At 40.5% G+C, this 11,485-nt stretch overlaps 1 protein-coding gene across 1 annotated transcript; it reads right to left on the reverse strand.

Moving 5' to 3' along the window:
- Window positions 1-2,019: 2,019 nt before the first annotated feature.
- Window positions 2,020-4,357, reverse strand: LOC139924541 (transcobalamin-1-like). Its single transcript, XM_071915603.2, has 4 exons — window positions 4,260-4,357; window positions 3,966-4,101; window positions 2,342-2,478; window positions 2,020-2,235 (listed from the first exon to the last, which is right to left on the reverse strand). Exons 1-4 carry the CDS (start codon window positions 4,321-4,323, stop codon window positions 2,171-2,173), a joined length of 402 nt encoding a protein of 133 aa, XP_071771704.1. The 5' UTR covers window positions 4,324-4,357; the 3' UTR covers window positions 2,020-2,170.
- Between the last annotated feature and the right edge of the window lie 7,128 nt (window positions 4,358-11,485).

The following is an 11,485-nucleotide window of genomic DNA, read 5'->3' on the forward strand; positions in this document are numbered from 1 at the left end:
GGAGCGGCGAATGATGCTGAGGCGCTCCATAGTCTCGAACTCCGTCCTGGCGATAGCGAGCTTGGCCGGGTCGAGGCGCCAGGCCCGGGCGTAGACCGGGGGGCCGGTGGTGACGATGTGGTGTTCCACCCCGTGCTTGGCGGTGGATGATGAGAAGGTGGGCTGCGTGAGGTCCGGGAACTCGGCGAGAAGACGGTGAAACTCGTCCGCGGCAGAGAGCATGCTAGACAGTCTGATGGAGTCTGCTCCGCTGAGTGTACATGCGTATGAACTGAAGGTGACAGCGTCGATCAAGTGGCGGTGTTTGACATCCACCAGCAGTCCATAGGCGCATAGGAAATCCGCGCCGAGGAGGGAGACGGACACTTTCGCCATGACAAAGTCCCAGCCAAACTGCTGTCCACCGAAACACAGCGCCACGTACCTCGTGCCGTAGGTGCGGATCGGGCTGCCATTAGCGGCTACCATGGGGGGGCCGTGTCCGCCGGCCAGGATGTCCACTCCCGATGCAGGCAGGACACTCCTCTGCGCGCCCGTGTCGCACAGGAAACGCCGTCCGGAGATAGGGTCCTGGATGAACAGCAACCTGCCTGCTCGGCCGATGCTCAGGGCCACTACTGAGGAAAGTTCAAAAGCTCTCAACAGGTGGACTTTGAGTGTCTCATATTTATCCTGCAGCGGGGGAGTTTTGAGGAGGTTCACCACTCGGGATGCAGTTGAACTCCCGAGGGCCGACACCACGTAAAAGTATCTTGTGGCGTCCGCGGTGATCTCCCGAGGCGCGAACTGCACTTCTGTCTGGGCGAACCAGGCCGAGGCCGACGATTCCCAGAACTCCGGTAGTTTGAGGGAAACTGCGTTAGTTGCCATGTTCAAGAAGAGCTGTCACTGGAAACGTCCAGCAGACAAACGTTGGGGTCACCAGTGTAGAAGTGGCAGGAAAGTTGAGACTGACAACTTCTCTCGTTGACTACACCAACTCGTGTGTCATTTATTTTAACCACAGAGCAAGACAATTTATTTCGCGCTCAAAAACACAACATACGTCGAGCTGACGTCAGACTCAGAAAACCAGACTTTCTTAAAGGGGCCGTGTCTCCTTAACCCTGAGAAGCACACAATATAACTGTGTGTGTTAAACATACCCAAACCACAGATTATGGTGAATAATGTCTATAGAGTCCGCCACAACTGATTTAATGCTGCATTTATTTAGTCATTTATTTAGTCATTTATTGAATTTGTGTTGGAAAGTAATTGTATGATATAACAGACAGTGTGAAAACGAGAAGCTACACTCTAAGAAAAAAAGGTTCCACCTGGAACCTAAAAGGGTTCTTTAGAGTGATGCCATAGAAGAACCTTTTCTTCTTCAAAGAACCTTTCAAGACAGGGTTCTTTGAAGAACCATCTTGTAGGTGGTTCTTTGATGAACCATTAAAGGATACACGATGAACCATCTGAAAATAGTTCTTTAAAGAACTCTCTCTAAAGTTCTTCAAATCTCGTTAGGATCAAAGGTTCTTGGAAGAACCTTTTTATAAAAAAAAGATACTGGACTCTTCATTTGTTCTGGCTTTACTTGGTAATCTGCATTAAGAGTTGAGTCTTGACTTGAAATTTGACATGGGCTTGCAACAATGCCTGGCTTCTAAATTTTGGACTGAACAAGACAAATTGGTGTGATTATTTGCGTTATCCAACAAAGGGTATTTGCAACAGGGGCTTTGCTGTCTGATAAATGAATAGTACTTTTGCCTCTGTTTTATAAAGAACTGGCAATGGGAGCAGGCAGTCATATTTAGTAACACTGAAAGCCTAAAAAGAACATGTGAGAACATGTGCTATTTGATTATGGGTTTGCCAAGCCAAGCAGGAAGTTTCAGGTGAAGGTGGATTCCCATTAAATATTCATGACAGATTAAAGACACAGTCATGTTATCTGTTTCCTTGTCAGTGGTGTAAACAAACTGTTCATTTCCTTGTGTGTGTTATTCTTTTCAGATCATTTAAGTCAGTTCATGGAGGCATTTTTTTTATTCAGATGTTATTGTCATTCAACAAGAAACACCAATGCATCTTGTCCGATTGCTTGTCTGTGAAATGCATCTTCACACAGTTGATTCTGACACTGATTCTGATCCCATATGGATGTAGAGGGGCTGCTGCTTCACCACCACTTTGTGTATTTCAGGATGATCTGCTCATTTGCTTTAGGAATGTAACAACCAATACCTGCAAACAAGATCCATGAAGAGTTATAAGTTGATTTACAGTGAGAGTAAGAACAATAAAGAGAGACAGAGAGATAGCTAAATAGAGAACTTCTTGATTGACTCACCAACATCAGGTCTTATGATTTCACCTTCCGTTGTCTTAACCAGCAGCTCCCAGTAGGTATGTTCTTCAGGATTTCCAGCTAAACCATTCACACTCTCCAGATATGGGCCATAGTTTAAGTCCTCTGTGTAGGTGAACCTGCAAGGACAATGGAAGAAAATGTGATGGCCACTGAGTATGAGGAATTAGAGTTAGACCGATTATATTGGGACAATATTGGCCTTTTTATTTAAGTGTCATCCACCTCTGATATGATTAATATGATGAAGTTTGTTTGATTTGGCTACATATTTATTGTAGAGCTGATAAGGCAACATTCTGATCAGATTCCACATAAGTATGCATGAATATATTGTTATTATTATCATTATGTTACTGTAATTTCCCGTCATGATTGTGGTGGATGTACCAGTCAGGGATCATAGGTTTCACCTGGATTCATCTAGTCTATTTCATGGGAAACACATGTGGTCCTGATATGTTCTATAGTGCAACAGCACAGTGCATCTTAAACACATCTTAAAATTATTAAAGATGACTCAGACTGGCAGTTTGTGCTCCTTTGGTTTTGTTTTGGTAAGCCAGTTATCGCTGTACTGCGTCATTTGACTTGCAGTTGGAAAGCAAACAGTTCTCATAGGGCTGGATGTTATCAATTGTTTTCATAGTTTGTTTACTAGAGTAAAATATTTGCATTTTATTAAAAATCAGATATCACCCGATTGATTAATGATACACTGGTTGTCTATAGGAAGTCCTTAACCTGAACTGATTCTAATGCAACTTTTTTTCCACAAGTATGCATCATGCAATCCAAAAATATTGGTATCGGAGTTCAAAAACCCATATCAGTTGAACTCTAATAAGAATAGCACAGATTGAGAAGAGAAGAGAAGAGAAGAGAAGAGAAGAGAAGAGAAGAGAAGCAGGCATACAGTAGATGATTAAAGATGTGACAGCACAGGTTAACATTTATTCATCAACAGTGACTCAGTGTTTAGGTGACAGTTTAGCTGTTACACCATCTGCTATTGTCACAAAACAAAACAAAAAATATTCCAGCATAACTTGCAAATAAGCTTAAATAACAAATTTAGACCAGTCTTATTGTTGAACTGATGGATTTGATCTGTTTCTGTTATTGTTGTAGTTGTACTAGTACTAGTCTTAGTTGTCGTTATTGTTGTTACTGCTGCTCTTTTCAAGCATCAGTTTAAGTGACAGTCAAGATTCTTGTTTTTCTTGATTTTGGCAACACCTTTGATAAGCAGTCATTTTGTGCTCAATGTAGCCACTTGGCCAACATACTGTAATAATAAAGACACTCAAAGTAGACTGTGGCTTCTTTTTTTCTTCTACATCATGATTATTTATTCCAAACAAAGTTCTGCAGTTGCTTCCATAAATGTAAAATACATCACTTCTAGTGCAGCAGAGGATTCTTCCCTAGAAAGAGGGACCCCCGCATAGGTGTGTAGAACAGCATTTGTGAAAGCTTTCATGAACTAGGTATAGATTGAATCACTTGGTATGAATCGATGAGAAGAGAGTAGCAAAACTGACATTTATATGTGAAAGAGTTGTGGATTATTACTTTAAGCTAACAATTAATGTTATGAACATACTTAAAGTCTTTGTTGGAGTCCTGCAGTCTCTTCAGTACACCCAGTAGGATCCCCCTGTAAACCCCATAAGTGCGGTAGGCCATTTCGGGGATCTGGCCGTTCATCGTTATCACATGAATGGGAATTCGATCATATTCTGGAGAAAAGGAAGTTAGTATAGCAGATAAAAATAGCAGAGGAGAAAATACTAAAATGAAACACTTCTATATGGCCAAGGTGGGGAATTTTTTTTTTATATTCATTAATAATGAAAGGCATTTGAAATGAATTGTTTTAAGCTATTATGAAGCTTACCTCCAGCTAGAATCCCAGGAGCCAACAGCAGCAGGGCCACTGATAGGAGAATACACATCACCATTCTGGTTGTTGGTTTGAACTCCCATCTGCCAGTGTGCTTGCCTACCCGCTCACATATTTATATCCTTGTGGGTTGGCTATGTTCACACTGCAAGCCTAAATGCACAATTCTGATTTGATGCTCAGATCTGATTTTTTTTGTTGGACTGTTTGTCTTTCAATTCTGATCTGACTGTTCAGACTGCGGTCGCTATGACACAATCAGATATGTATCTGAATCTAATACCACATTTAAAAGAGGCCCAATCAGAATTGGAAATGGCAGATTCAATGTGATTTCCGCTGTTCACACTGCCATAAAAAAAATCTGGATCAATTTTTACCTGCAGTCTGAAGGAACAATGACATCCATAAAAAACTGATAATGTTTTCCACAGAGCCAGTTAAAATGTCACCTTAATGTTATGCAAGCTAATGCAATATTGTGATCACTGCCATATTTAGTAAACTGTAGTTTTATGTAACAATGAAATGCAAATATACTCCTCCATCATATGTCAAGATCGACTTAATCTTGTATCATCAACTCACATCACTAGAAGTACAACACAGATTTTGTGTAATTCTTTTTTCATACCAATCTTTGCTGGCGTCTTTCCCCATGTTACCCTAATTCTCTCTAAACAATAGCATTCTGGAGTAACCTCATAGATAACAATATAATGATATCATAACATTTCTCTGGTAAGAAACTACATTTTTAGAGTGATCCACAACCTTTGGCTTCATCCACCATCTTCTCAGTCTGTTTCTCTCCTTCCTCCACATCATTTTCATAACTGAAAATAATTTCCCACAGCAGATTTGACCAGTGACCTTTGGCTACTTGAGTTCTTTCCACAGAAACAGGTTAACTGATGAGTTTCATGGGATTATGGTGTTTGTGATTGGTATCAGCACACACAGGCAAGTACAAACACTGGCAATTGACAGTTGTGTTGTAACTGTAACTGTTTCCACAGAACAGGGTGAGACACAGGTTGAGACATGCGATTTTCGTTGATATGGTGTTGATGTCCAACGGCATAACTTTTGTGTGACTGTACTGTTGGATACTGGGAGGTAAAAAAAGAAGTCATAGAAGTGTATTTTTTTTTTTGCTGCTTTGGAGTATAGTTAATAAGCATTAGTATGTGACCCAAACAGAGCCTGTCTGTCAGTGCAAATTTCCTATGTACAAGCTGGGAATTTAACCCCGGTCGTCGACATTGAAGTCAAACTCATCCGCCCATCCACCACCCGACCACAACACCCTTACTTTCACTGAGCTACTTCAAAAGAATTTTGCCATTTTGGTAATAATTCCCATGGTAACTGATTTAATTGTAGATATGTTACAGATATGATACCTGCAAGTGGGGACGTGTTTACCGTATTTACAATATGTGAAACCTTTCTGATAGAGCAGACTTTGATACAGCAACGGTAAACATCATTTGAAGAGAAGGATATATACCCAACACACCAATTGCGTTTTTAAAATGTAGTAGCTCATTGAATTTACTTTTGTTTTCTACTGTCTTAATGTGTTAGCTGGTTACTTTTGCTGTTGGTACTTTTCCCATTCCTCAACACTAAAATACAGGAAAAAAAGAAACAAGGCGGCGTCCATTTTGTTGTTAGTTGCCTAGCAACAATGTTCCCATAACGCATAACACTTGAAAGCCAAGCATATTATCATGGATGTATTCTTGTGCCGCAAATATGACTTAACCAATTCAATTTGAAAGAAGTAATAGCACCATTAAAATAAAAAACTTACTTGAGGTCCATGACTTTGGCGGTCCATGTTGGCCAGCGATCCGCGAGACTCCCGCTCCTGAGTCACGAAGGTGACGTTGTTTTCTCCTCTAGCACACCGACGGGAGGCCGGTGTGCTATACGGCTACTATTTTATGTAGCTATTATAGTAAAAGAAAAAGTACGGCCACTGGTATATACATTAACTGTCCTTTTATTCCAAAAGTCGTATTTAATAAAGCCCCGGAGGGCGGGAGTGGATGAACCCGGTTAAACAGTAACCGCCCGTACGGGACGCTCTAAGAAGTAAAGCGAACGCGCCCGCAACGAGGCAGGGATCATTTCATTGGTCAACACTACACCTGGCATTCTATTGGTTGGGGAATTTTGACAGGGTTGTTGCACAAAAAATCCGAGAGCAGAGCAGAAATCTGAGAGCAGACGTTTCACGAGCGCACAGAAGCAGCGGTGCCAGGAGAAGGGCTGAAGCTGGAGCGCAGGAAATCTGTGTGCAAGCAACATTATATCTGAGTGCAAGCATACAGTTTGAGCAGAAGCAGAGCAAATCTAAGCGCAAGCAGGGGCTATTTGAGTGTGAGGGCAGGGTTTGAGGGAAAGCATTACAAAATCTGAACGTGAAATCAATAAATCACGCTCTCAAATTGAAAGACCACGCTCTTGAATAAAGATGGAAAAAAGCTCCATAGTGCTGTCACATCTTTAATCATCTACTGTATGCCTGCTTCTCTTCTCGTCTCTTCTCTTCTCTTCTCTTCTCTTCTCAATCTGAGCTATTCTTATTAGAATTTGACTGATATGGGTTTTTGAACTCTGATACCAATATTTTTGGATTGCATGATGCATACTTGTGGAAAAAAAAGTTGCATTAGAATCAGTTCAGGTTAAGGACTTCCAATAGACAACCAGTATATAATTAATCAATCGGGTGATGTCTGATTTTTAATAAAATGCTAATATTTTACTCTAGTAAACAAACTATGAAAACAATTGATAACATGCAGCCCTATGAGAACTGTTTGCTTTCCAACTGCAAGTCAAATGACGGAGTACAGCGATAACTTGCTTACCACAACAAAACTCTTCATGGTATTGGATGCTACATTCCTAAAGCAAATGAGCAGATCATCCTGAAATACACAAAATGGTGAAGCAGCAGCCCCTCTACATCCATATAGGATCAGAATCAGTGTCAGAATCAACTGTGTGAAGATGCATTTCACAGACGAGCAATCGGACAAGATGCATTGGTGTTTCTTGTTGAATGACAATAACATTTGAATAAAAAAAATGCCTCCATGAACTGACTTAAATGATCTGAAAAGAATAACACACACAAGGAAATGAACAGTTTGTTCACACCACGGACAAGGAAACAGATAACATGATTAATCTGTGACCTGAGATATTTAAAAACCCAATAATGTTGTGGGTCCACCAGACCCGCGAACATTGGGTGAATAACAAAAACATGAACACCACACAAGGGTTAAGAAAAGACTAAACAAGTGTTTTATTCTCATTTTCTGACTCGGGTATCAAACAGTGGTTATGGCTGTAGAGGACGGCTGTGTGCCTGGCACCGGCGTCTCCAACGCACCCTGCGCGCCACTGAACAACACACAACGCATCGTCATTTTAGAACCTTGTGCCATCCAGTCCAATTGCTTAACACCTCTAACACTTCTGTGACTTCTGTTTTACCTCCCGGTATCCAACAGTACAGTCATACAAAAGTTATGCAGTTGGACATCAACACCATATTTCAAAGAAAATCGCATGTCTCAACCTGTGTCTCAACCTGTTCTGTGGAAAAGTTACAGTTACAACACAACTGTCAATTGCTAGTGTTTGTACTTGTGTGTGTGCATGTGCGCATGTGCATGTTTGTCTGATACCAATCACAAACACCATATTCCATGAAACTCATCAGTCAACCTGTTTCTGTGAAAAGAACTTAAGTAGCCCAAGGTCACTGGTCAAATCTGCTGTGGGAAATTATTTTCTGTTAGGAAAAAGATGTGGAGGAAGGAGAGAAACAGACTGAGAAGATGGTGGATGAAGCCAAATGTTACTGGATTGTGGATCACTCTAAAAATGTAGTTTCTTACCAGAGCAATGTTACTATATCATTATATTGTTATCTATGAGGCTACTCCAGAATGCTATTGTTTAGAGAGAATTAGGGTAACATGGGGAAAGACGCCTCCTTTAAAAACAATGTCCTTTTTCTGTAAAATAAATATAATTTGAACATCAATATTATATACTACCAGTCAAAAGTTTGGACCCACCTGACTTAATGTACTATGTTTTTCATTATCTTAAAGCCATTTTGATCTAAAGGCTTATGCTTAAATGCTTGAAATGTGTTTCTTAGACTATGTATTAATTTCTTTCCAAAGCCTTTGCCTTTCCATCAAGACAAAGGGTGGCTACTTTAAAGAATCTAAAATATAAGATAGTTTTGATTTGTTTAACACTTTTTTGGTCACTGCATAATTCCATTTGTGTTATTTCATAGTAAAAGAGTAAAAGAGTGAACCTGTAAGAAAACTGAGGTATTCTCTCTCCCTTCATTGTGTGTGTGGAAGACCAAACCTCAATACAAGGCTTAATATCTCAAACTGTAAGTGGTATCACTTAAATATTTAAACATGAGTGAAGGCAGGAAAAGCTCAACATTTTAATGTGTGATATGTGTATGTAGTGTTAAAATTGTGGGAGTTGTTACAGTTTAAAAATGTGTAAAAAGACAAAGCTGTTGATTAGACAGGCGGAACTACTGTCAAACAGTGTAGCATTAGTGTTAAACAAACGTTAATAACTCAAAAACTACAAATCCTATTACTTAGATATTTACATTGTGAGTGGAAGAAGAAGTAGCTGAACATTTTAATGTGTAATATGTGTATGTAGTGTTAAAGTTGCGGGAATTATAACAGTTTAATAAATGTGTATATTTAGTAAAACAGCCTCTAAAGTCTGTAGAGTGGCTAGAATATGTGATGTCACCATCCACTCTAGCAGAGCTGAACATTCTGCCAGCCATCTCTACGGGGCCAAAAAATCACTTATAAACATAAATTGTGGAAAAACTATAAATCGTATCACTTAGAAAAATACACGCACACTATTCCCGAATATGCTGAAGATTTTCGGCATCGATAGCTCGAATGATTCAAAGGTAGACACATTGCAAAAATTTGCCGGAAGAATAATAAAATAGAAGTAAATCGGAGTGTAAAAGTGTGACTTGCTGAAGCAAGCACACTAATGATGCAATTGAGGCGAAAACCAACATCTTAGATTAATTTGGCAATCAGGATCATTTGTATCCCCTGCCTGCAGACCAAATACAAAACTAGGAACACACAGAACAGCTGCAAGCATAGGCGCAGCTTGAACTTTTAGTTTGGGGTTTCAAGTTCAAGTTCAAGTTTGTTTATTTATATAGCTCTTTATCACAAGCATGTCTCAGAGGACTTTACAGAGAATGTGCCCAGGTAGATCTAACTAAACACAATCAGTGGTGAACAAAACGATATAGGGCAAGCATAGCGAAAAACACAAGGTAGACCAGAGCAGATTGTAGCAAGACAAACAATCTACCTATTCTACAGCCTAACATACCCGGCACCCCCAGCCTTAGACCCTAATGCACACAAAGAAAAACCTTAGTAGGAAAAACTTGGAAGAAACCTTGGGCGGGCTGAGGCAAATAGGGATCCCCCCCCCGGGACAGCTTAGCGTGCAATAGGTGCCGGGCAAAACATTGACAGAATCATGGGCAACAACAATGACAGGAGAAAACAGAGAGAGACAAAAAGAAAGAGAGGCAGCACATGGCGATGAGAAGGGGCTGAGGTCAGCGCTAAAAATTCAGAGAAAAGAGGGCAGCAGTCGTAATACAACAAACAAACTTACTAAGGCAGGCAAGGGAAGCCAAGATGTGTAGCATGATGAAGGGTTGCCAGGTAAACCTTTTAAAAGTATGGCACTGGGCACTTGCCTTTAGGTTGACTTATATATGTACTCTTAACATCTACTGTACATCTCTGTAGAAAAAACAAACACAGATCCCGTATAGACCCACGGCGCGTGTGTTCAATGCAATTCACTGCACTGAAGCATTACGACACGGTTATTGGTTAAATCATTCCACGAACATCTCTTGAATACCACAACGTTAATTACATAATAACGTTACCTAGCGTTAAAGTTTATAGGACAACGGAAGACGTGGATATATGTAAATTAACGGCAGAGAGTGGGGCTCAGTGTGGGAGCAATGCTCGGCTAGCGCAACACGTTTTTATCGGTTAAATGACCTATTCCACCAACGTCACAGACCACAGGTAATAACGTGACCTACCGTTAAGGTTTGCAGGACAGCAGAAGATGTGGATGTCTGTAAATTGAGGGCGATCTGATTCAATATGGCATTCAGTGTATTGTATGGGAGTCAATGTGACATTTAGCCCATAGGCAAGAGGCCATCTCTTAGTCAAAGACGCCTTCTAGAGGCCATCTCACAAAGCGACATCTCACTAAGCGTTACCTGACTGACTGACTGACTGAATGCCTGATGTGAATTTGTCTCGTGATGCCCTCGGCTGCGCCGTGGGAAAAACATAGTGGGCCTAGCCCATTATACATCAAGCATAACAGACAAGCAGCGCACACAAAGTTTGCACTTTGCACAATTTTAGGCTTAACTAGGCAACTGGGCACACTGAAATGAAATTGAGCACATAAGTGGCATTTATCCTAACATTACTGGGGATTCCCATCCAAACTGCACCTGTGGCTGTAAACAAATTAACCTGAAAACAAATGAAACTGAGAATGCAAAAATCTGCAACCGCAGTTACTGTAACACAAAAAACGCACACCAATGAGGGAGGTGCTGGCTATAAAAATATGCTGAAGCCAAAGGAGGAAGATAACCGCACACTCATGCCGATGCCATCAAATATTTTAATCCAGTTTACAGTAATAACAATACAATACAAACAGTAAAATGTAAGATGACATACTGTTATGCGACATTCAAGACAAACTGTGATCAAAGTCAGTGCTATGATGAGGTAAGATTAGTTATGCCACCATGGTCTTCGCATAAATCATGTATTTGTGATGGGAAAAGTTCAAGTCAACAAAGGTCAGGTGAATAAATGTCCTCTGTCGGTTCTCCTACACTACTACACCACTATGTACCTGGGTCTCCCATCCAAAAAACATCCAGGGTCTATCCCTGTCTAATTTCACACACCAGCCAGGGTCTATGGTTACAATTTCAATTCTGTGGAATCAAATAATGGTCATTAATATTTTGAGCTTGTGAAATGGTTTGTGAATGTGTAATAAAGTTTTGCAGCTGTAGAAATATTTTGTGCATGTGT

This window comes from Centroberyx gerrardi, chromosome 12 (assembly GCF_048128805.1).
Source record: "Centroberyx gerrardi isolate f3 chromosome 12, fCenGer3.hap1.cur.20231027, whole genome shotgun sequence".
Taxonomy (NCBI): Eukaryota; Metazoa; Chordata; class Actinopteri; order Beryciformes; family Berycidae; genus Centroberyx; species Centroberyx gerrardi.

Excerpts from the sequence above, each read along its gene's own strand:
- LOC139924541 (XM_071915603.2), bottom strand. The coding sequence starts at position 4,323 with ATGGTGATGTGTATTCTCCTATCAGTGGCCCTGCTGCTGTTGGCTCCT. Across the intron at positions 4,102-4,259 it reads TCCTGGGATTCTAGCTGGAG|AATATGATCGAATTCCCATT; the intron begins GTAAGCTTCATA and ends CCTTTTCTCCAG. Across the intron at positions 2,236-2,341 it reads AATCATAAGACCTGATGTTG|GTATTGGTTGTTACATTCCT; the intron begins GTGAGTCAATCA and ends TCTTGTTTGCAG.